The sequence below is a fragment of the Panicum virgatum genome, chromosome 5K (assembly GCF_016808335.1).
Source record: "Panicum virgatum strain AP13 chromosome 5K, P.virgatum_v5, whole genome shotgun sequence".
Taxonomy (NCBI): domain Eukaryota; kingdom Viridiplantae; phylum Streptophyta; class Magnoliopsida; order Poales; family Poaceae; genus Panicum; species Panicum virgatum.
In genome coordinates, this window is record NC_053140.1 from 60062936 (window position 1) to 60088810 (window position 25875).

The 25875-nt window shown below is 43.8% G+C and overlaps 2 protein-coding genes, 2 long non-coding RNA genes and 1 pseudogene across 5 annotated transcripts; 2 read left to right on the forward strand and 3 right to left on the reverse strand.

Moving 5' to 3' along the window:
- Nucleotides 1-4532: 4532 nt before the first annotated feature.
- Nucleotides 4533-11003, reverse strand: LOC120709162. 2 transcript variants are annotated; one of them, XR_005689583.1, is made up of 5 exons: nucleotides 10624-11003; nucleotides 10433-10517; nucleotides 6314-6539; nucleotides 5080-5310; nucleotides 4533-4971 (listed from the first exon to the last, which is right to left on the reverse strand). It is a non-coding gene; the product is annotated as an uncharacterized LOC120709162 (long non-coding RNA). The 2 variants fall into 2 exon arrangements; XR_005689584.1 differs by lacking the exon at nucleotides 6314-6539 and having other exon boundaries at nucleotides 10624-10996.
- LOC120709160 (potassium transporter 5-like) lies at nucleotides 4952-10097 on the forward strand. Its single transcript, XM_039994705.1, has 9 exons — nucleotides 4952-5245; nucleotides 5625-5847; nucleotides 6257-6505; nucleotides 6816-6866; nucleotides 6967-7227; nucleotides 7371-7423; nucleotides 7663-7777; nucleotides 7866-8120; nucleotides 8777-10097. The coding sequence occupies exons 1-9, from the start codon at nucleotides 5087-5089 to the stop codon at nucleotides 9733-9735; spliced, it is 2325 nt and encodes a 774-aa protein (XP_039850639.1). The 5' UTR covers nucleotides 4952-5086; the 3' UTR covers nucleotides 9736-10097.
- A 193-nt stretch (nucleotides 11004-11196) lies between the features above and the next one.
- On the forward strand, nucleotides 11197-14996 carry LOC120709161. Its single transcript, XR_005689582.1, has 2 exons — nucleotides 11197-14492; nucleotides 14584-14996. It is a non-coding gene; the product is annotated as an uncharacterized LOC120709161 (long non-coding RNA).
- Nucleotides 14997-16744: 1748 nt separating this feature from the next.
- On the reverse strand, nucleotides 16745-17926 carry LOC120710821. The gene has a single exon (XM_039996393.1). The coding sequence runs from the start codon at nucleotides 17781-17783 to the stop codon at nucleotides 17115-17117; it is 669 nt and encodes a 222-aa protein (XP_039852327.1). The 5' UTR covers nucleotides 17784-17926; the 3' UTR covers nucleotides 16745-17114.
- A 6220-nt stretch (nucleotides 17927-24146) lies between these two features.
- Nucleotides 24147-25550, reverse strand: LOC120710309 (annotated as a pseudogene).
- Nucleotides 25551-25875: the final 325 nt, after the last annotated feature.

A 25875-nucleotide genomic window follows, 5' to 3' on the forward strand; every position in this document is an offset into this window, starting at 1 on the left:
TACTGTGTCATCTGTATACATACAAAGTAGGTGTTTGCCTTTCCTTTTCATTTCTTTAAGAAGAGACAGATCTGAATTATGGGCGAACGAGGACAAATCTTGTTGTCAACATAATCTGATGCAGAATCTAACACATGGATTAGTACTGAACTGTTCAAGTAGGAGTATTCAAAGGTTGGGCCGGGGTGTCAACAGCTACGATTATCCCCATTAGTCTGACCAGGCCATGAGGGGCTTGACTATACAGCTTCGTCGCTGGCGATTCAGAAGGCAGGAAATGAAAGGCGCGTTTGTGCTCGCGTGCACTCTTGGGCCTTTGTCCCACTAGTGTCCTGGACGGATGCATCCCCTGCTTCCGCTCTCCCCGATTCCTGTCGCCATCGCCTCCCATTTCCTCATTTCTTTTATCTATTCGGCAGGCGAGAAACGAGGGCGTTCTTCCAGGGAGATAGGTCATCCATCGCCATTAAGTGCGGTGCGGTGTGGCTGATAAATGATTGATGCTATCCTCCGGACCTAATGCTACTGTACCATCATCTCGGCAATGATTTCCCTTTTGTGAAAGGAAGTTTGAGTTCATTCACTGGAAATTTTATGCTAGACTCGGTCGCTAAAGACTACTAAATCTGTTTGGAAAAAAAGAGAGAGAAGAGCTCGTACTCCTAACTCTGCTAATAAGTCCCTTGATATTAACCCAAAATACTGTAGACGGTAAATTCATTTCCTATTCGACTGCAAAATCTAACGCAGGCTCGATTGGAAGTTAAAACTTTAAGTATTCTCTTTGTTGTTTCTGTCAACCAAGTTAAAGCTTGTATTCAATTTAAGCAGGTCAAGCTCAAATACCATTGCCCAGGATTTGGACTTTGACATGTCGCTGGGGCGTTCTCAACTTCCACATAACTGCTCCGTCATCGTCACTGTCAGCATTGAACTGCTACCTGAATCACCACATAGGCGAAGCATTTTCAAAATAATATGTGACCCTGCAAGAAAATGGTTCGAGGTAACGCGTTAGCAATGCCCAGCTACTGTTTCTGTGTCACAACGTCATCAGATACGGATCTTTCTATCTTGACTGCAACATGCTTATAAACAAAGCAAACGAGAAACACTAAGCTTATCCCTTTGGATTCGAACTTCACATAGAAATTTCCTGCTTATCCAAGGACGTATATACTAAATAGAGGATACATGCAAATAAGGTAGAAATTAGAATCGGCACTAAGCTACAGGATACAAGAATATCTGGCAATGGCAAGTGGAGTTTCATGTGGGATTACTGGATTAGTCAAATGCAGTCAAGCACAGCTCAGATGATCTGGTTGCCATCACCTTTAGCAGTTTAACGTGCTTGGAATTGCCACGTGGGTGACCTAAGGAAGAGCGATTCACCTAAAGCAAGAACAAAATGGAATTGCTTTGTACAGGGGGAAGGAACAAAGCAGGATCCCACTTGTAAAAGGCAAGAGACACCCTTCGGAATTCCACTACAATTGCAGCATAATTCCTGAGGGGGCCACTTGTGTACTGCTACTACTAGTATTTAAATTCCATAGTGTGACACTGAGAACGACATCCATAGACAACACGAATATCAAATAAAAGGTTGATCCAAATACTACACTCAAGGGAGTTCAGTCACAATTTACGGGGTCAATACCAATTTCAGGTATGAAAAAGTCAAGATCATTATAAGCTGAAAAAAATTGAAACGTAACTTTTGTTATTGTCAGGTGTTTTACAGGATTAAAACTGACCTTTTGCAGTCAGTCAGCTGGGAGTTTATCAAGCAGATGCCCACTGGAGTTGTCCTTACATCATACAGAATTGATATGATAGTCTCTTCGGAGACATCCAATAAAATTGGATTTCGTATGACATATTGCGTTTTTTTTCTGAAGAGCAACAAGAATTTCACAGCGTGTTAAAATTCTATGAGTGAAGACGTGAAAAAGTTGAGGTTTTACAGTAAAGATTGCAATCACTGAGCAATGGAAAAAAAGAGAAGTTTATGTGCCATTGAAAAGGAAGGGTGTTGGCCACAGCCCACAAGTCAAAGGAAGCAAAAGCTACCCCGAAAAAAAAGGGAAGCAAAACCTGAAGGCCCAGTAAACTCCTCAAAAAATGGGCTTCATAGCCCAGTAGATGTGGGTGTTCGTCTCTCCGAACCAGTAGCCCACTGGATTCGCTAAATCACCTAGTTGGCTAAATGGCTAGTGGCTACCATGTGCGCTTCCCTACCTTTACAATAGTTTTGTTGATTATTCAGGCCGGACGTATGAGATAATAATATCAGGGAGCAACAGGACTGCAACAAGCCCACAACTGCTAATAGTCTTCGTACCAAAACATTTACGGGATTAACTTGAAATCCAACATTCAAATCCCGGCACGTGTTAATATGACGTTAATTGGGACTGTAATGTATATCGCATCTGACAAGAAGAACCTCCTTTTCACTAGAGGAAGTAAAACTCCTACTGTCTCCATATACAGGTTGCAGGCTTGCAGCCATGCTGCGGCTGCTCTTTAAAGGAAAAGACGAACGATAATTGGTCAAGGTTCAAGAAGGATGGCTGCAACCTTTTGAAACGGAAGGATGGCTGCAACTGGATCCAAAAGGAGACTGGATAACGGAGAGCATTTATGGCATCACTCGTACACACGACCAGCGAAAGGAACAACCCCAAAAGCTAGCTTACTTACCGCTTCTTGATTTGTGCCAACCGAAGTAGATATCTTAATCGGCAAGCAAGGAACTCCCCAGTTTGTCCAATCGTAGTTTTATTCCAGTGCAAGATTGAGAAAATAAGGAGAAAGATGCCAAGGCAATCTCATCACTACAGCACAGTCTTGTAACAGAATGCTGCATAGGCTGCACCTAGAAAGTCATCACTAATTCGTCATTACGAGTTTTGCCACAGCTCATCCAAGTACATCCTTTTCTAAGCCTTGATAATGCAGCTAACACTATTTCTTTAGAACGACAGCTAACACTATTCAGGACAATTTCCAAAGTCGAGCTCACAACGGAATTATAGAAAGTAGACTAACAGCATTAACATTATGGCGTTTACAAGTTCTTAATCCACTGGCCATGCTACGTGTACTAAGAAGCATCCAGACTAGAAGCAGCTTAGTTGCCAAAACTTACCTTCCAAATTGCGCACATGGTCAAAGATCTTGTCCCCTCAGTCAATCGCTGAGGCTGTCAATCCTTTCGAGGAATTCACATACTTGGTTGTGGGTGGTATGTTCCACATGCCACTATCACAAAGAGCTCTCCCCCCAAACGGATCCTGATTGAGAAAGAATAGTCAAGTCCACGGTACAGCCCAGCACGAAAGTGAGTTAAAACTACCAAGTTGCAAAGGAACACTAGGGCTCTGATATTTTCCAACTATAGCTGCTCATAGTATTGAAGATTCAAAGTCAATACTGTTGGCAGCCTCTTTTGGGCCGTTACACACTGTTCAAAGATCCCATCTTCTCATGTATACAATAACAACAACATAGCCTTTTTTCCCAAGCAAGTTGGGGTAGGCTAAAGATGAAACCTGAAAGAAATAAGTTCAAGGTTCAGCACATTGATAGCTAGTCTCTAAGTGCTCATATATAAAGCTATCTCTTTAGAGATATTCCAATTCTTAAGGTCTCTCTTAACCGACTCATCTCACGTCAGTTTATGTCTACCTCTACCCCTCTTTACATTATCGACCCGCTCAAGAACCCCATTACGCACCGACGCCTCAGGAGGCCTTCGTTGGACATGTCCAAACCATCTCAGCCGATGCTGAGTAAGTTTCTCCTCAATTGGTGCCACCCCGACCCTATCCCAAATAACTTCGTTCCGGACTCTATCCCTCATTGTGTGCCCGCAAAACCACCGCAACATCCGCATCTCTGCTACACTCAGTTGCTGGACATGTCGCCTTTTTGTAGGCCAATATTCAGCACCATATAACATTGCCGGACGAATTGCTGCCCTATAGAATTTGCCTTTTAGCTTTTGTGGCACCATCTTATCACAAAGGATGCCAGAAGCTTACCGCCATTTCAACCAGGCAGCTGAAATTCTATGCCTAACATCTTCATCAATGTCGCCATCCTTTTGTAGCACCGATCTTAAATACCGAAAAGTATCCTTCTGGACCACCACTTGCCCATCTAGACTAACGTCTCCCCCCTCATGCCTAGTCGCGCTGAAATCGCACATCATGTAATCGGTCTTGGTCCTACTAAGTCTGAACCCTTTCGACTCTAACGTGCGTCTCCACAGCTCTAACTTCCTATTAACCTCCATCTTCTCATGTATTGGTAATGAAAATAAAAACTTGCCTAAATGAACCTCTAAGTGCAACAATAGGAAAGCAAAGTTCAAAATATATGATAGGCAGCTGTTTAGGGTTGTTGTGACAAAATTTCATTTCAGAGTTGTAAGAAATATGTTTATATTCTATATGTGTTGAAAAACAGGTTTTATCAAAGAATTTAAAATAGGCTTTAGACTTCTACAAAATTGATCCATATATCACTCAACATGATTTATTGATTTTTCTTTTAGTCTTATACATGTCGTCTACATAGGATTTTTTTTCATTGTCAGTGAGTATATGTGTAAAATTGGAACTGAAGTGCCATGTTGCCGATGCTTATGGAAAGTTTTAGTGCAACTCCACACTTATTCGCGAGTGACAACTACTGCTGATGAAGAAAAGTCACCATGCCCTCCCACCCATCCACGTTCCTGGCTTATGTAAAGCACATCACAAGATTCATGGCTGCCGCGTTGAATGAAGACTTTGGCAAGTGAAGTGAATGATAACAGCATCTGACTTCAACAGCACACAATGAGAAATCTGTTTGTTGCACGAGCATCCTGTCTATCCCAGAAGATGTTCATACTGGTCTCTGAAAAAGGAGAGAGCGCGCATTCATACTCCAGCATTGCAAGCCAGGCACCTACGTCTGCAAGAAAACAACTGCCTGGTATCATGCTTGGCCCCTCCCAGTACGCCTATAAAAGCCAACTTATGGAAAATAGAACAAAAGGTCGGCCAGAGCAAGACTCCATACCTTAGAGATGGCTGAATCTCAGCACACAAGCAGCAATGGAGCTGCTCATGGTGATGTGGACCCACAATTTGCATCAGAGAAAATGAAACCAAAGAGGTTACAGAGATTCGATTCACTGCATATGGAGGCTGGAAAGATCCCTGGTGTATCAACACATGCAGCCAAGGTATGTTCTCCAGTTACCTCTTATTCAATTAGACAAGAATCCTTCTATTGCTTGAAGTTGCATAACTGCAAGGAGATTTTTTTGTTCTCATCAATTTAAGCAGATTTTCAAAGTATATTTTTCATATAAAGATATCATTTTGCACAAAACTGTCTAGACGATATATGTTTAGTTTGGTAATAAAGCATGGTTCTGCTAACACCTGAAGTAATCATTGAATTATCATGTCCAGCACCATCTTATGTAAACAAAAAACATACCACTGTAGCAGGTACTTAGTCATCTAAGGATTGCATGATTAAAAGCGTATGGCCTTCTTTTTTCTTTTTTTTTTGAGGCAAACACAATCTGATTCAAAGTTTGCACTTTAATACCAAAGGCTGGCTGGGCAACCACACTACATTTCGCATTCCAGAGCATAGGCGTGGTTTATGGCGACATGGGGACTTCTCCTCTCTACGTTTTCTCCAGCACCTTTACAGATGGGATCAACAACACAGATGACCTCCTTGGAGTCATGTCTCTAATTATCTACACTGTGATTCTCCTTCCGTTGATAAAATATTGTTTTATTGTCCTGCGAGCTAATGACAACGGTGATGGTAAGTAAATAAGCTCCATATGCCCAAAAATCTTCTCAATGCAACTTCTAGTATGGCTACAGACAAGCATTTTTAAGAACTGGAGAAGAAAATGCTTTTTTTCCCATTTACAGACAATTTCTTGCTTAAAAAGAATGTTAAAAAAATAGAAATGAATGGTCACAAAGTGCCAGATGAGTGAAAAATTGATAAATCAACTAGACTGAAGTCTCCATCACAGTATCTTTTTGTTTTTTAAAATTTTAAAAAACATAGTAGGGTTACCTTTAATGAAGATATTAAACATAAGGATATATAAGTATGTCCGTGAGCATTAATTGCTAAGAAAAATTTAAAAGTACCACAATCAAACATCATTATTTGTTTCATGGGAGAGGTTGATATGTATTATCAATTAATAATATTGCAGGAGGCACATTTGCACTTTATTCATTGATATCACGGTATGCTAGGATTAGCTTGATACCTAATCAGCAGGCTGAAGATGCGATGGTCTCTCGCTACAAGTTAGAGTCCCCCACAAATCGTACCAAGAGGGCTCATTGGATCAAGAACAAGATGGAAAACAGTCCAAAATTTAAGGTCATGCTTTTCCTAGTAACAATCCTGGCAACATCCATGGTAATTGGTGATGGCGTTCTAACCCCATGTATCTCAGGTGAGTTCAGTCTCCTTTCTGCTTTTGCTCATATCTGGTAAGAAATGTTGCATACAATGGATAGTTGAATACATCTGGATTCTTCAAATAAATAATAATGATATCACTCTAATGAACTAATTCCACACATACACTAATGCTCGAAGTGTCCTCTGATTTCAAATATGAAAGAGGGAAACTGTCAATCAGAATAACAAAACAGAGAGCTATTATCCTACTACTCTGACAGGCGATGCATGTTCATTAGCCAATATAATATATTCATAAGGATTGTTTTTCAAAAAGAAACCCATAAATATTTTTTTTGCAGTGCTTAGTGCAGTTGGGGGGATCAAGCAAAAAGCAACAACCCTGACTCAAGGTACACCAATCTATGCATCATGCCAACGAGATACAGCAGTTTAAATAACTTTACAAGTTACAATGACAACTTAATCTGACATTTTTTTACCAATCAACAGGACAGATTGCTGGCATTGCAATAGCCATTTTGATTGTCCTCTTTCTTGTTCAGCACTTTGGCACAGACAAAGTTGGGTACACATTTGCCCCTATAATCTTGACATGGTTCATGTTAATTGCTGGTATTGGAATTTATAATTTGACCAAACATGATACCAGTGTTCTGAAAGCATTCAATCCAAAATATATTGTGGACTATTTCAAAAGAAATGGTAAACAGGGATGGATTTCTCTAGGAGGGGTTATTTTATGCATTACAGGTACTTTTGCTCCCAGAGTCCATGATAGAACTCTGCAACATACTCTGATCTCTATGAGATCACCTTAATATTTTGCTAAGCAACAAAAGATGTACAATTTTTATCAAAAGTTTTGTAATGAGCATTACATTTTTATAAAACAGGAACGGAAGCTATGTTTGCCGACCTTGGTCACTTCAATGTTAGAGCCATTCAGGTAATTGAGAACTTCTCCCAAGTCTGAGCCATTTATTTTCTGAATGCATGCACACAAAAACTGAGCCATGGAGGAAACGGATTCCAGCAAGCTGTGCTTGTGGAGAAAACAATCCTAAAAAGCAAAATACTATTTCACCTTCTAAAAGAAATAGTTTTAAGCTTGAAATTCAAAATTGCTTTCTATGTTGCTTCAGCTAGATATTTATGAAAAAGTTTAATTGCACATTGGCACTGCAGATTGGCTTTTCAGTAGTTCTGTTCCCTTCAGTACTGCTGGCATACATTGGACAAGCAGCATATCTTCGTGTATACCCGGAAAATGTTGCAAATACATTCTACAAATCAATTCCAGGTAAGAGCATATAATAATTAACTAAGGAATGGAATAGATTAGGGATTGAAGATTAAATCTAATGTGAACTCATGAATTTTGTTGGCAGGTCCATTATATTGGCCAACATTTGTGGTGGCTGTAGCTGCTGCAATAATTGCAAGTCAAGCTATGATATCTGGTGCCTTTGCAATTATTGCTCAATCCCAAGTTCTAGGTTGCTTTCCACGTGTTCGTGTGACCCACACGTCAACAAAGTATGAAGGACAAGTCTACATCCCAGAGATCAACTATGCATTGATGATTTTATGTGTAGCTGTTACAGCTATTTTCCAAACAACAGAAAAGATTGGCAATGCATATGGTAAATTCTCAACTCTAGACAAGTATCCCTCCCAACATATAAAGTAGGGAAATAATAATTCAGTATCCGAAGAATCATTTTTAATGATATAATTTTTCTTTGACAATCATCTGATTGGTGAAGTTTTCTATTAGTCGTGCATAACATGTATCTATTGCTTGAAGCTATCTAACGTCAAATGGACTTCAATACTAAAAGATGCACTAAAATTGCTTCCAACTTGATATGCATTCTCATATATCTGCCTTAGATTGTAAACAGATAGGTTATTATTCCATCAGTACTATAAGGTGAAAGCAGAACAAATGAAACCGTCGTAGATTGTTAGCAATGTAGTAGCCCCTAAGTAAGATGTGCTAGTGTGTGAATGAAGACAATTTGATTATATCTAAAAAAATAGTACGGTTTTCAATGGCATGGTGATCTGTTAGTTTTTTGTTAGATCAAGTAGGGAGACAATCTGCTAGCTTATCCTGATAATATAAGGGCCCTGTTTGTTATAGCTTTTCTGAGAATCGATTTTCTGAAAATCCAGCTGTCCTGAGAATCTGCTGGCAGAATAAAGATATTCATCCCTAAATTCATCGTCTTATTCAATCCATAAATTATCAGTTACATATATGATCAGATATTCATACCATTATCATATTATGCAGGTATTGCAGTTGTCTTTGTGATGTTTATAACAACACTTCTAGTCACTTTAGTAATGGTTATGATATGGAAGACAAGCCTGCTATGGATTGCACTCTTTCCAGTAATATTTGGTGGAGCAGAGCTCATATACTTATCCTCAGCATTCTACAAGTTTACTGAAGGCGGGTACTTGCCGCTAGTTTTTGCAGCAATCTTAATGTTTATAATGGCCACGTGGCACTATGTCCATGTTCATCGATACAACTATGAGCTCCAAAACAAAGTCTCAAGTAACTATGTGGCAGAATTGGCCTCAAGGCGAAATCTGGCCAGGTTGCCAGGAATAGGCTTTTTGTACTCTGAGCTAGTGCAAGGCATCCCACCCATACTTCCTCACTTGGTAGAAAAAGTACCTTGCATCCATTCAGTTCTAGTGATTATCTCAATAAAGTACTTACCGATCAGCAAGATAGAAACAAGCGAACGGTTCCTGTTCCGGTATGTGGAGCCAACAGATTACAGGGTATTCCGATGTGTGGTGCGCTATGGATACAATGATAAAGTAGAAGATCCAGGAGAATTCGAGGGCTCGCTGATTGAACATTTGAAACAATTCATACATGAAGAATCATTCTACAGCCAAGGAGGAGATCATCTAACAGAAGAATTAGGAGACACAATAGAGCCTTCTGTCGGAGTTCAAAAGGCAAGATTGTCCAAAAGTTTTTCAGATAGAATCACAACTTCACCAAATGGAAGCATCGATGAAATCCAAATAATACAGAAAGAGATGGAGGATGGTGTTGTCCATATGCTAGGAGAAACTAATGTGGTGGCAGAGCCAAATGCAGATTTCTTTAAGAAGATAATAGTCGACTACGCCTACAATTTCATGAGGAAGAACTTCAGGCAACCAGAGAAGATAACCTGTGTCCCTCATAACAGACTGTTACGAGTGGGAATGACATACGAGATCTAGAGCAATGCTAGACTTGGTAAAATACCATACTTTGGTAAAAAAAACACCCAGGCAGTTAGATACTTGACAACTGAGCAGATCTTTTTTCAGTATCAATCAAGGAAAGGTAAATGCTAAATGGTACAGGCAAGTAACCAGCATACTGGAGTGATCTTTAAAGGGATTAATGTTCTATATGCTTACAGATGGAGAAACTGGAAGAAAGCACGCGTTTCGCATTGTAATTGTGCTCCTAGTGGTATTGATCAACCGTTTTCTTTAGAAAACTAGTCTAAAGTGCATACTGCCACGTGGTAAAATGGAAAATAACTAGTTATTGTTTAAGTTAAATAATCCATATAAGTATACTCTTACAGATTGTATGTGGTGTTATATTGTTATTTCGTCAGTCCTAAAAACAGATGTGGGCAAATTCTTACTAAAAACAAACGGGCCCAACTCTGTTTCTAAAAGCAGATGCGGACAAAACACACATCAACTATTGGCACAGATTCGAGTCTCCAAATCGGCAAGCGATTGGGGAACCAAATCTACCAACAGGATCAAACCATCTCACAAGTCCCGATCGAAAACAAACAAACATTAGCACGGTGCTAAAACAGAGCGTCGAGACTGGACACGGGCATTTCATCAAACATCTGAAGGGGAACAGACAAAAAAAAATGCTGAAACACCGTGACAGTTGACGAGATCGTACCTTGGCGTCCCGCCCCCCGGCTGATTCACACTTGCTCGAGTGAACGATTGCTACCTCGAGGGGTACCCGATCCGCCACTTCGTTTCTGCGATTCATCAGAGTGCGTGCCCGGCCGATCGTGTCAGAGTTCGGGTGCAAAAAAAAAATGGAAATGGAACGGGGGAAAACCGCGGTGAGAGGGACGAGCTAACCAGCGGTGATCAGAGAGAGCTGCCGCCCGCGAGGCGTGACCGAGAGACCGAAGTGATCGCCGCCGATTGCCGCGGAAGCGCGGTGGAGAGAGAAATTTCAAACTCGCGCCGCGCCTGCGAGAAGGCACCCTAGCCGCGGCGCAGGCAGCGGGGCGCGGGGGTCCCGAAACGAAAATCTCGAAGCGCATCGATGATGTGGGCTTGGCCCGGAAGAGATTCACGGTACATTATGACCCGGTTCATCGTAATGCTCTGACGGGTGATCGATGGTAGCAGCGGTTATCCTGACAGAGTGACAGTGCTTCGCTGCAAGATTAGTACCGGTGGTCGATGTTTTTGTTAATTTTTGCAGACTTTTTTGCACTAGGTATGTAGAAGATATAGTCGTTTCGTGCAAATGCTGCTTGACCTACCATACCATGAACAGAAAAGAATAAAAAAAAGGAGAAAGCTAAAGGTTGCTCGAGCGTTTCTCCGGCTGCCAGCGCTCGATTTCTGGAGCGTTCGATACTCACGTTGGATCCTTTCTATTCGTTGGATCTGTTTGGTGATGCTTTGTCTGTTCTGCAGTTGTACATGTGGTGGGCCCCACATGTTTGTTGCTTTTTGGGTTCCTCTAACCATTCCTTCGTTTTCCCCTTTCTCTGTTTCTCCATCTGGAGCTGAGGCGTTCCCACCCCAGGAGCTCAGGTTACCGCGATTCGAATATTTCCTCCCTTGCTGTTCTTATTCCCTTGTATTTTTTTCATGTTTTTGCTCTGCTGTTTGGCTGATTTTGATCGATTGCTGCTGTGCTTTGGTCCTGTAGTTGTTCCTCATCAAAACTCATTCCGTTCTCTGTTCATGAGATTAGTTTAGTCGATATGATGTTTGGTTTTATTCAGCTTGACCCCGGCCACTCTGTTCGGTTGTGTAGCTTCGTCTGTTCTCTGTAGCGTTGCTCTGTAGTCTGATTTCTCGATCTAAATTGATTTGTTTGATTTTGTTGCTATAGATCTACTTAATCTGTATGTTCACCCACTTGAATCATAGTTGGATTTGACTGCTTAGGGCTAGCTCGTTTGTGATTTATTATTTGGATACTTTTTCCCCCTTTGTCGAGTCGCTGAATGATCGTAGGTGGGGCTGAACATTTTTTTAGACTTTTGGAATGCATTGCTTTCGAGCTACATCATCTGAACACTTCGTTCTCTGCTGAGCACATGAGTGCCAGTTGAGGAGAAATTGTGTAGGATTTAGATTATTTTCCTTTTATACGCCTAAGATTGGTGATTTGTGGCTCTGGCTCTGATTTTAGTTGATTCATTGAAGGATGATTGCCCATCCATTTCTGTTGGTTGGAGTTTATTCTTATTCCATGTCAATTGCACAGCACATGTTTCATGTTTGTTTTAGGTTTGAATCCGTTTGTTCTGAGTTCTATATGCCTGCATTTGATTGGGGTTTGGTTACTTTGTTTCTCGACTAATGCTTCAACTTGTATTCCATTTGACCATTTCATTATTGGCTAGTAAGCTTGATTGTTCATGTTCTACTGTTTCAGCTACCACTATCGATTTCAAATTTCATGGGCCAGTTGGTTTCGCACGTAGATCTGTGACTCTTTCCAGTAGCTTTGTATATGGTTGTGTACTTTGAGGAAACAACCTTATTTCAGTTCATTTATAATGAATGTGGTTATAGTTTTTCTCTTCCTCTCAATTTTTTCTGTATATTCAACCAGAATGCATAGATAGCAGGATATGCTAGTTTCTCCTATGTAGGGATAATCGCTATAGAAGGATTTTGAACCGGTATAGCAGTGATATACCAGACTGTATAATGAAGAGCATAAGCTACTGATAATGAAGAAACTGGAGCACCATGCTTAGTAGAAAGGGGGATCTATCACAGTATATATCATTGCATGGGAGAGGTAACATATGTTGTTGTGAATTGAAATGAAGGTACCTGGGAATGTTAATATACAAAAATAGGAGAAGCGCTGGTCTGCTATTTGTCTTCTCAATTTCATCAATCTTTAATATGATTTTTCACTTTTTACACATGTTTCTAGTTTCTTCAATATTCATGTCTATAATAGTTCTGCAATTATAGTTTGGTGAAAACCTAGAGAGCATCTGGGTGTTTCTTTTGTCCTCACCAAGAAATTTTATACATGTGCGATCGGCTGCTATTATAGGTTCAGATACAGTTAACTTGCTCTAATTTTACAGTGAAATTGTAACCGTCAATTTTCTATTCCTAATCTGTAATTAGAGAGCAATATAAATGCAAGTAAATCACCTCAAATACATTGTTGCCTAATACCAATTCAGTGAATGGCTGCGGTACCACCTGAGGATCTGATAAAAGTTTAATGTCAGCCAACTTACATCAACTATATGCTACATTTACATGAGTTTCTGTACTGTCATTTCAAAGTAACTATGGTGTAAGTTATTACTCCCTTGTATGTATTTCCTGTTAAAATGAGTTATGTCCTGATGTTTTAGATGTGAATCTTTTTTAAATTTTAGTTTTTAGAATTTGACAGTACTGTTTTTTACATTATCATTTTAACATAACCAATGTGTCAGTCATTACCCATTTGTAATGGATTTTAATGTCAAAATAGCTCTGCAATTATAGTTTGGTAAAACCTAGAGCACATTTGGGTATTTCTTTTGTCCTCACCAAGAAATTTTGTACATGTGCGATCAGCTGCTATTATAGGTTCAGATACAGTTAACTTGCTCTAATTTTACAGTGAAATTGTAACCGTTAATTTTCTATTCCTAAACTGTAATTAGAGAGCAATATAAATGTATGTCCAGATATGTGTTTAATTTATTAGCATGGGTGATGATAATCTATATTTATGTTCCATTTATCTTTTTTTTTTTGCAGATTCATTTCTTTTAATTAATCTTTTCTCTCATCTCTATGCTGCTGTTCATTTCTATATTTGTATATACTCAATCGTTTTATCATTTTAGGGAAATATCTTATTTCTAGAGATTTAGAGCTTTAGCTAGCGCTGTTTGCAGCAAACTTCACTTAAATGTATTACACATTTGTCAAGATACGTGCTTCTCCTCAAGGTTGTATTCTTCATTAGATGGGAAGTAGATGAACTATATGTTTTCCTCAAAGATATAGTTTAAAATTCAGTTGACCTCTTATGTTATAGCTCCTTGATAATTCATAGTGTTATTACTTACTATGCATTTGCTCTATAATTATGGTGCCATGACTAGTGTAATTTGTACATAATGTATATGTAATAGTCCACTATATTTGTATATGCCTATTTGCCATATGCATCTGTAGGGTTTCACTCATTACCCAAACTATCTGTTGTTTGATAGACTATAAAAAATTCTGAACATTTGATATTTTTCAAATTTGTCATTTGTATTTTAGGATTTCAATTTGGACCCAAACTATCTGTAATTTGACATGGCATAGAATCTAGATTTTTTTTTTATTTCAAGATTAAGATTTCATTTCTACTTGCAGCTGAGAAGGCCTCTGGTCAGTTCTTTTGTTGCTTTTATATCCTTCCCTATAAATTCCTTTTCTTATGAATCTAGAATCGATCTGATATACTTCTTTGTCTTTCTAGTGTAATGATGGATTTTATCCATCTGAATGTTTGACTAGATCTGATTATATTCATTACATCTGAAAGTTTCTATTATTGTTTGAAAGTGATTCATTACATGTATCTGAAAGGCATTCTCATTTTTGTGCTGCCTGTTAATTTCCAGTTGCAGGATCAATCAACTTATGTTTATGTTTTCCACATTATTGGCATCCAAATTGGTGAGGATAGTGACTCGCACAGTTAAAGAAGCATGTGGTGTTCCAACTGTGGCTATGTGCCGGTCTTTTCTCTTTTTATCATCAGTTACTTCTTTCAGTGCTTCAATCTTTTGTCCATTGTCTCATATAATACATGATCATGTTGTCAAACAGGAGTGTGGATGTGTCTACGACGTTAGAGAAGCTAAAATCATTTTTGCAACTCTTGTGAATGCCAACCTCCAACCCTGCAAATCAAGAACCATGTTCAGACTGTGGTCAGGAGACTGGGCATCTGAAGATATTTTCAGCTCTGCAGCCATTAAGCACTCTTTTTCTTGTTTCAAGTGATGTGAAAGTGGCAAATACAATCTGATGAATATATTTGGTGCTAGAGTTTCTCGTGTGTGAGCCTATAAAATTTTGTTAGCTTCTGATCAACAGCCTATGAAACTTTGTTAGCTTATTATCAGCTTTGAACCTAGAGATGCAGAGTCCATGCACAAGTTCAGTCATATTCTATTTTCTAATCTGACTGTAATACGACTATTTTTAACTGATGAACCAAATTCAGAATATGATGTTTTTCCCAGTGTTTCAATTATTTTTTTGGTTGATTAGAGCCCTCTGATTAAAATCTGATGGTTAGGAAATTCGGGTGCTAGGTACCTTTAAAACACACGAATCATCATGAGCTTTTTATCCGGGTGTTTTGTCCACTTTCAATGCTCGGGTGTCAGATGCTTCCGAAACACCCGGGTACCAAGTAGACAGACCCGACATTATATACGGCTTGGATGAGAAATGCACAGCGCAGCAGCACTGACTCGGACAGTCAATCGACAGACGGTTCAGTTCAGACCGACATGCATCGTCTGCTGTTCGTGGCGAGTCAGTCAGATTCCACGTCCCTTGTTTGTTGCGGAGGACCGGGAGACCATGGAGCCACGTCGGGCAGACAGCCGCATCTAGCTACGCACAGAGTGCATGCCTACCGATACAATACATTTCTTCCAAGTTCCAACAGAATCGGGCAGCTAGCTAACGTGTTGCTCTGCTTTGTTTAGTACTAGTACAATTTTTGTGTTGACTAATTAATTCACGACTCCAGACTCGATAGTTTGTTCTGTACACGAGTGTGGATTAGGTTGAGCTGCTATCAGCTATCATGATACACATAATTAGCAGCAAAATAAAGTCGCATTAAGATTTAAGGCAGGCAGGCATTGGCCACAGCTGGTGAAGGTTTGTATATTTGTATATATATTTATATATGTTAGTAGTTGCTAGAACTAGACCTGATCATTGCCCAGCTCCAGCCCGGTGCTGCTGTGCACAGTGCAGCTAGCGATGCCGTGCACCAAACGACAGCGCTGCGCTGTCAGGTGGCCCCTTTTTTTTTTTTTGCCCTTTCGCATTGCTTTGCAGTTTCTTTAGGTGCGGGTAGAGGTTGCCACCAGGTTGGACGTGGTCTGAAGGTGTAAAGCAAACACAACCAGGTGCCGGGGAAGGACTCGCGCGCCAACGACGGCACTAGGCACTAGCTCCCGCGTCGGTCTCAATTATCCGATCCGTTCGTGTCTCTAATAATTGCCTGCCTGGCATGGATCGATCGAGTGATTAAGGAGAGGATTATCCGTTATCCACATCGTCATCAAGCACACGTCTTCCGTGGTGATGGGCGATTCCATGGAAATGATACTAGAGTCTTGTCTCGTACGCTCTGTGCAATCTTGATCACTTGCAGGTGCGGGGCATGCATGGCGCACTTCACTTGCAATTGCTAGGAATCACCACGTTCGGCAGGCTGGAGTCGGAGGCTGGAGCTGGAGTGGTGTGAGAGAAAAACACTGTTACTTGGCTGGTGGCTGGTGGCTGGAGCTGGAGCTGGAGTGGTGTGAGAGGGAATTACTGTAGGGCTGGAGCCCTACCCACCACCGAACACGGTGAATGTATTCTGCACAGAGTGTCAGGATGGATCGGAGTTCTGAACTCTGAAGAAAATTTAGCCTCTCGTTTCATTTTATTGAAGGCGCGGAGACTACCCAGTCACAGGTACTTAACTGATGATCTTCAGTACTCATCTCAAAGACTAGCAAATAGTAAGATACTAGTGGTAGTTCATTTCAAAAAGCAAAGGACGATGGAACTCTGGTCCTGCACATCATACAAATCATGCGTTTTCCGGATGGTGATGAACAAGACACTTTTTAAGGTGGCAAATAAAGCACTGTACTTGACATGTACTATATTCCGGATCTGCACACCATATGTTACATCCATAGATATGACGTATCATCTGTCTTATGAAGATGCTGAGAACAGACATTGAAGATGCTGAGAACAGACATTGAAGATGCTGAGAGGGAAAACAGGGTGTACAATATGTGTGATGCAACTAGTAACAGCAACCAAAACCAGCATGGGGGGCTGATCAACATCTTCCTTTCTTCACATTACAATATATACGTACACATACATACATGCAAAACGTACGTGGGCACGTATACATACTATTGTACATGCATTGCTCTGTACATTCATTTCTTACATGCACGCCACGCCAAGCAATCCGTCCAAATTAAAGTTCCGCGGCGGCTGCTGCTGCTGATCGTCAAGATCAACTCGATCGATGACATGGCCATCTGCGTGACGGCGTGCATGCACGCGAGCGTGCGTGGCGAGGGCCGGCGCGATGGATCGGATCACGCGGCGGCGGACTCGTGCATGTAGGGGAGCAGCGCGACGGTGTTCTGGCGGCGGAGCTGCTCGTAGAAGCGGCGGATGAACTCCTCCGCCTCGTCGTCCACGGCCTGATGGCCGGCGGCGGCGCCCCCTTCGTCCTCGGACGAGTAGTTAGACACCCGCACCGAGAATGCGCCGTCGCCGCCGCCCAGCAGCAGCGCGGGCGACGCGCAGGCGCAGCAGTAGGACTCCTCTGCGGCTGGCTCCCCCGGCGCGAGCTCCTCCCGCAGCAGGAGCCCCGGCGACGACGACGGCGCTGGGGACGCGGCGGCGGCGGCGCCGTAGTACTCGATCCTGCCGGCTGCGTCCTCCTCGGCCACGGCGCCGAGGCAGGGGAAGTAGGCGAGGTGGCGCCTGCTGGATGCGGCGGGGTCCGGGCTGTTGGTGCAGGAGAACTCGTAGCCGCGGCGGCGCAGCGCGTGGTTACTGCCGTGGCCGTGGCGGTGGTGGTGGGAGAGGAGGGCGGCGACGGTGCGCGAGACGGCCTTGTTGCGGCGCTTGATGAGGAGGTGCATGCCGAGGAGGAGCTTGCGCTTGTTGGAGAGCAGGCCCTTGCGCGCCATGAAGAAGACGGCGCGCAGGTAGCTCCACATCCGCTTCCCCACCGCCGGCGCCGAGTGCACCTCCATTCTATTAGGGCCGGGGGAGTGGTGGGGCGTCGTGTTGTTTGGCAATGGGTACCTGTTGCCGTGCTGGGTGGTGCGTGGAGGTATATATAAACCCAACACCGGCGGGCACGGCAGGAAGGGATGCTGTAGCTCGCTTAGCCTGGAAGGCAGGCAGGGGTGGCCGACGGACGGTGAGCCTGCCTTTTTCTCTCCTTCTAGCTGCTGCTGCTGCTTTGCGTGCGCCGCCGGTTCCGACGCTTGCTTGCTGCCCTCCCAACCGCCGCTCGCGCATTGCACGGGCCAAAGCACGGCAGGGGATTGGGACGGATCATGCATGCATGCATGCATGGATCCCGAGAGCGATCGAATTCGATCACACGCCGTTCGCCTTCTTTTCTTTGCAACCGCCCGGGCTGTCTGCCCGTGCCTGAGTCGTTCGCGGTTGTTAGTTTCGGGTCACGATTCCAGATGAAAGCAGGCCACGCACTACTTGCACGCCAGGCAACAGTGTACCGTCGCCACGCGTCCTGGCGATTGGAGTCGTATGTAGTAGCGTGATGAGATCCGGCGCCGCGTGGCAGCGATCATGCATGCGGACAGGGATCAGGGATTGCTTTAGGATCGCCGGCAGCAGCTAGCATGCAGATCAAGATCAGTACTGCCACGTGTCGCCCACATCCTGTTTCCTTAATCCGGTGACCTCTGACGGCGATGCCGATCGACCCTGATCAAAGACAAAGTGCTAGCAGCGACGAGCCGTCCCGCCACATTTCACCTCACGCACGGCGAACACGAGACCGGGACGAAGAAAAGCGTCGGGCACGGAAAACAATGTGAAGTTGACGGACGACGCGGCGGCCGGCGCTGAGCGCCACGGTTTCGACAGGACGCTCACGCTCGTGTCTTGGACTTGTGACCAAAGTATAGTATTACTTTTTTAGCCCAACCATGTTGAAGGCCAACTAATCCACACTTCATGAAGGCGCCTGATTATCTTATCTCCTCTGCAGCTCTTGTTCTGGAGAAAGAAAAAAAAAAGAACTCCTCTAGAGCTAGTTCATGACTTCATGTTACTAGTACTCCTGAAGAAAAAAGTTGCTACGGGGAAACAGTTAATCTTGGTCTCCCATGTCGATCCAGTTTTGGTTTTGCTGATTAATTAATCAAAGTAGCGATACTCCATCCAGCTCCTTGGTTCGAAGGGAAGAAGAATCCCCTGAGTAGTAGTATTCTGCATTATTCCTACCAGCTGTGTAGAGGTGTCAAGACTCAAGAATGGAATTCTGTGTTTGCCATCCTTAGCTGCTTGCTGCTGCAAAAGTCCAAGCCAAGAGCTTGCTCTGCACGTACTGGTACTGCATCCGAAAACAGTGCCAACGAACACGGACTGGATCACCGACATCGACTGATATTAGCACTTCGTCTCCTCTTCTATCAGGAAATGAATAACGATATCAGTATTTCCTTCAGGCGCCAATGCTGCATCAATCTTCATTTAGAGAGAGAGTTCCTTTGCACCGTGTTCTACAGCCATGCCGGCCTGCAGTTTTTGTTCTTTCTTCCACAAAACGGGACGCCCGTTTGCTGCCGGCTGTAAGTTGGCACATAAGAATGCCACACTAAAAAAATGCACCCTTTATCAGGAAAATAGCAGCTCTGGGGAGCGGTGGACAAGTGCCCTGATCCCTTTCTCTGAATGTTTTAATTTGGACCATTCAGAATTCAGAGACAAAGAGGCAACTCCATGCGACCATGCATCAAGCTGCAGGGGAATCATCTCAATACCAAAGCAATCGGATGAATAGATGATCCAAGAGTTATGTTTTCTCTCGGGTTGGCGGCAGCCACGTGTCGCTCGCATCTTGTTTCCTTAGGCTACCTCCAAGGGCACCCCGTATCCCTCCCCCCACCCTACGTAGGGGGGGCTTTGGGGGGAGCGAGCCCTCCAACGGCTCCCCCCACAGCTCCCCCTATATACGGGGGGAGTTGAAACTCCCCCTATATATAGGGTGAGTTTCAACTCCCCATATATCTCTAATCACACCGTTTCTTCGTGATATTAATCCCGTTTGAACCCCGTAACACGATGATAATGCGTATTATGACAGTATAAATATTGTATGATTTTTTTTAAATTCAAAAACGTTAAATAAATAGTTAGTTAATGAGTGATAGTATATAGGGGGAATAGATATGAGGGGAATGGTTGGAGAGAAGGAGTTATAGGGGGAGGAATCTTTTGGAGGAAGGTAGTAAAATATAGTAAATAGTACGTTTGGGGGGAGTTGGATGGGGGAATGGTTGGAGAAAGCCTTAACCTGGTGACCTTTTGACAACACCGGCCAGAGCAGCCGTGAGCCATCTCCCCGGATTTCATCTCACACCAGAACATGTCCTTTTCACAGGACCCCAAGGGGAAAGCAGGCACGGAGAACAACGTGAGGGCCTTCCTTTTGGCAAACAATAATGTGAACCATACATGGGTTGGTTGTTCTTCACTTGTTCAGATAAGCAACCCCGAGCCGCAAACCATACATCAGTGGATCAGTTAAGTCCCAAGGACTTTATAATGAAGACCTGAGATTTGACCAGATTAGAGCCCGCATAATTCTTACATACTTTGTGCAGTGCAGTTAACCATCAACCTCTAATCTATATTGCCACTACCAAAGATTTTCAGAACCAAAAAAAAAAACTCAGGCTTGGTCGTGCGGCGGCAGGTCCAATTAGCTTTGTCCATTGGTGGAAGTATGCGACACTTCAGCAATTCCATTCAAAGGGACAAGGAATTTTTCATGCAGGCAGTTGGTCAAGAGCACGGAATTTTGCATTAGCCATCCTTGCCGCTGCACGGAATGCAGCAGAGACAAGCCTTCCAAGAAAAGGGCATCGACATCCTCCTGGATCAAGAAGGGCTAAAGAGCAGAAACAACATGGACTTTTTTTTTCTATGATCATGTCTGAGCACGTTTTTCATTAAGTGGCAGAAACAACATGGACTGACTAAATCATCGGCAGATGCCAGCATCTCGTCTCCTTTTTCCGCGAGGAATAAAGAAATTGATCCATCGCTAATTTCTACAGGTGCGAAACTGCGAACGCTGCAAAAAGCTCGTTTCAAAAAGGACAAATAGGCAAAATCGTCCCTGACCTCTTAGCAAAGGGTCAACTTCGTCCTCATATTTTTCCGTAGGCCAAATTAGTCCTCGAACTGTTGGTTTTCGATTCAGTTACGTCCTCACCCGTTTTGCCATCCACGCCTCAGTTAAGGGGCAACGGACCGCATGAAAAGACAAAAAAAAAAGCTGAGACAATTTTCTCTCTCATGGAGTTCGTTTTAGCAGGGGGCGCTATTTGGCGATCGTGCGCCGCGGCAATAAAGCAGCGAACGAGCGCTCCAACTAGTAAGCAGTGCACGTGCAATACCAATAGTAGTAGTGAATAAATATTTGACTTACTAGTTCCGTGCTCTACTCTACCTTCTACTCTATTCTTTTTTTTCGGGACAGCGGGTGTGTGGGTGAGTGAATGAGCGGGGGATTTCACATCCATATGCATGTAGAACTAGCAAAACTGAGAAAAAAATTGTATTTAAAATATTATTGTACATAAAAAAATATTAAAAATAAAAATAAAAGGAGAATGCAAATGCACTATGAATTTTGGGAGCTTTGTATTTCCAAATATAAAACATTGTTATTCTACACTATATGTTTAGATACATAAGAATTTACAATTGCTAAACCTTTAAATCAGAAAAATTAAGTTTATACTAGCACATTAATAACTTTGTAGTTGTACAAAGCTTTCAGATTTGAAAATTGTGAAACCTTGTACTAGCACATTAATAACTTTGTAGTTCTAAAAAACTATAAAATTTGAAACTATAAACTTTGTACTATAATAATAATAATAATAATAATAATAATAATAATAATAATAATAATAATAATAATAATAATAATAATAATAATAATAACTTGTTAGTTCCAAAACTTTCAAACCTGATGTTGTGAACTTTTTACTATCACATTAATAAATTTTATTATCACCGAAAACCTACTATTAGCCCATTTTAAATTTTGTACTCCCAGATTCAAAATTTTAATTCAAACCTTGCACTCTAAATTCAGAAACTTTCTACTAATATACTTTCAAACTTTCTACACCAGACTCCGCGACTGTGTAATTCCAAAACTTTGTAAACTACATTTCAGAATTTTCTACAACTAAATTTAAAACTTTTATTCTAATCTTTACATTCTATATTAAGAGGATTGCTGCTTGCACATTTCAAAACATTGTACTTATGGAAAAAAAGGCCTTGTAATTCCAAACTTTGCACTATGAATATATGGAACTATGTACCGCCAAATTGTAAGCTATGCACTCCACACTACAAATATTTACATATATTTGACTCTTAAAGTTCTACATATGGCACTTTATAGTAGAATCTTGAAAGCTTTTGGCTCTTGTGTGGAAAACTTTTATAGAATACCTAGCTTCAAATGCACGTATTTGAAATTTTATTTGTGAAAAAAACTATGAAGCATATAAAACATCACATGTCCAAACTTATATATCAAGCTTTTGGCTCTAAACTGACTACTTGAAAACTTTGAATGCAAATATTGAGAACTTTCAAATTATGTATATAAAAACTTTGGATAAATGATTACAAAAGTAATAAATATATCAAGCCATGGAATGAAAACTTTGAACCCCTCAATTCACAGCACTAATTAAACCTATATGCCGAACAAAAAAGAATTACATGTCATAATGTGGAGTTTGTTTTGGAGGGGGGCACAACTTTGGACAGATATATTGAAAACTTTGTACCCAGAGATGTAAAACTTTGAAATTAGTGTACAATAGCTTCCAGCAGATATATATTTTGACATAACCTAATTTATTTTAGGACCCTCATCACAAATTGACTAATAATACACACATCTCAAATTGGAACAAAAAATGAAAAAATATAAAAAACTAGACCCTTACACATATCGCCGACGAAGCAGGCGAGACGGAGTGCGCGGTGAGCTGGCGCGGCTGCCTCCTCGACTCCGGCGTCGAACAAAATGCGGTGGAGCTCGGCGCGGTGGCTGCCTCCTCGTCTCTGGCTTACTCCCCGATGAAGCAGACGAGACGGAGTGCGCGACGAGCTCGGCGCGGCTTCCGCTCGCTTCCCGTGCGTACTCCGCCTCGGCGAGGATGAATTGCACGGCAAGTGAGGCTCATGACGTGGAGATCAACGCGGGTCTCTGGTGATTCGCCGCCCTGTCTCCCTCGAATCTCTCAAATCTGGCGATCCCCTTTCGCCTGCAGCTCGAGGCCGGGCCAAAGGAAGGGGAAAGGGGGAAAAGTTAGGAAAAAGGTGCATATATATACGAAGCGGTAGCTGAGATTCGGTCGATACGGGCTGAATCCGAAGCAGAAATTGGGAAGTAGTATCTCTAAGTAGCGACGCAGTGGCAATAAGTAGCGACGCGCGCGCGCACTATAAGGAATTCGGCTTGTAGTATTAGAAATATGAGATATGTGTGCATACAAAAGCTCTACGAAGACATTCCAACTTATAAAAAAATGCACCGTTGGCGTGTTGCTCATGTTGCAGAGAAAAATCAAAACGGAAAAAAATGAAAAGATGATAAATGAGAGGACATAAAAGAGTCCACGTGGTTCCAACTAGAGTTGGCTCGCCATTCGCTGCTACAGTTGCAAGCGAACACCCATGTTCCATGAAGATGTCCGTTGGCGACAGAGAATATAATCAGCTAAAGTAAAAATATTAAGACTAGTATGTCTGTTCGCTGCTATGTGCTAGCAGCGCTCGCGGGCCAACTAAGAAAAACGGTTTTAGCAGGGAACGGGTCGAAGCTAGATATCCATCGTCGTGTCTGACCACTTGCGCTGCCCTTTCAAGTTTTTCTGTTCTGGAAAGCTTGGGAAAAGAAAAGGAGGATTCTGAACCCCGGAAAGTCCATGCGTGCTAAAAGAGAAGATCGCAGCGCACACACGCAAGTATTGTTGTTTTTTCAGGCGGTGCCGTGGCCACTGGCCTTTTAGTCCCTTTCACCATTCTCTTCGGCTGATCAAGTGGTCAGGTAGTGCGAGGCCGGCATGGTTTTCTGCCGAGCGACAGCGTCCATCAGGCAAATCGTAGCTTGTATATGTGCCGTCATGATGCCAGAGCCCACAGAAGTGATCGACAATTGATTTTTTTTTTTCAGAGGGATCGACGGGTAGGACCGTAGGAGTAGAAGAGAGAGAGGAAATAACTGACACAAAGAATTCCGAGGTGCAAGAGGAAAGCTGGGCTGATTATAGAGCCCAACACAGTCATATACTGACCCATTTATTTTGAGCCCATGGGCCTTATAATAGCTGGCTTTCTTCTGTATAGCCCGTTGGTCTTCTTCGTTCAGGAACGCAACATGATTATTCGAAGTCATGGGCCAGAAGGATTATCGAAAGTTACACGTGTAAACTATCCTGTGCACAGACAACCAAGACAGAACACGCGTGTATCTATCGAACCTATCAATGAACTGGCACGGGGAGAAGTCCATGACCTTGTCCATCACCCCCTTCTCAAGGTCGACGACGAAGGCGCCGTCGCCCCTGTACAGCACGAGCATCGATCCCCTGCTCAACTCGAACCACTCCTCTTCGCGCTGGAGGCCGTTCGGGCCCGGCGCCGCCACCGGCATCCGGATCACCCGAATGCGGAGCCACGCCTCGCCCCGTCCCTGTCTTGATGGGCCCAGACGGTAACGTGCATGGGGTACAAGCAGGCAGTTGTGAGCTTGTCGTCTCCGCCGACCCTGAGGTGCGGCCTGTGCGGATGGGGAGCTTTGCCAGGGAGACGCGCGCCGCGCCGCCCAGCTCCGCGCTGAGCCTGTACAGGTAATCATCACCCTGTGGCGCGACCTCTCTGGCCGCGCGATCGGTGCACAGCCAGTGCGCCGCGCCCCGGTGAACGGCGGCGGATCTCTCGCCCGCCAGCTCGAAGCGGTGGCCGTCCAGGCACACGGTGGGCGCGCTCCAGGTGCCCGCGGTGGCGGAGTACGAGTGGAGGTGCCCCTTGGAGTCACCGCGTAGGTAGGTGATGATGAGCAGCTGCGAGAGCGTGGAGCGCCACCCTGACGACGGCGACGGCCGCTGCTCCCCGTCGAGGTCGCCGTCGGCGGCCGTGACGATGGCGTAGCCGCCCACCACGTAATATCGGCCCAAGCAGATAGGCGGGGGAACGTGGCGTTCACCGGTGATAGGGTTGCAGAGGCCGAGGAGGAGGTGGCTGCTGCTGGTGTCTGTCATCGGGTTGAGGCCGAAGGTCCGGGGTACGAGCTGCATCAGGACGACGCCACGGCGCGCCGCGAGGGGCTCGGCGTAGTTGAAGGTGCCGTCGTCGTCGGCGACCAGGGAGGTGAGGGCACGATCCGTGGGGCCAAGCGGCGACCCCGGCATCGGCCAGAAGGTGGGCGCGGAGACGGAGGTGCGCTGCGTCATCCGCATCTTGATCATCCTGTCGCAGCGCACGAATCTCGTCGGCCGGAAGAAGAAGCCGAGGAGGCGTGAGGGGTGGCCCTGGCCCGAGTACGGACAGAGGCCGCGGAGGAAGGCCGGGTCGGTGAAGCGGCGCAGCCACCGCCGGCATGTCACGGCGAAGAGGAAGAGGTCTTTGACGCTGCCCACGCGGGAGAAGACCTCCAAGAGGAGTTCCTCCGGTAGGGCCCCGATGCCGTCTGCACCAGTCTTGGTAGCCGGAGCCGCCGCCATGATTAGACTGACTTCAACAGTCGAGATGCATTTTGGAGAGGCAAATCGAGCTGACTTCAACAGTCGAGGTGCATTTTGGAGAGGCAAATCGAGTTGGCCTCTCGTGAACAGTGGATGCAGCTCGTGGGCAAAAATCCTATCTCCAACAACACGGAGACAAAAGCAAAAGGAAATCCTATCTCCCCGGCGGCGAGCGCGGAGCTGTGCGCCTCCACCTCCCCGCCCGCCTCCGGCCACCTCGGCCTCGCCCCCGCGCGCCCGGCCGCCGTGCACGCGGAGCTCGCGGCCCGGCCAGCGCACGCCGTCGTGGCCCGGCGCGGGAGAG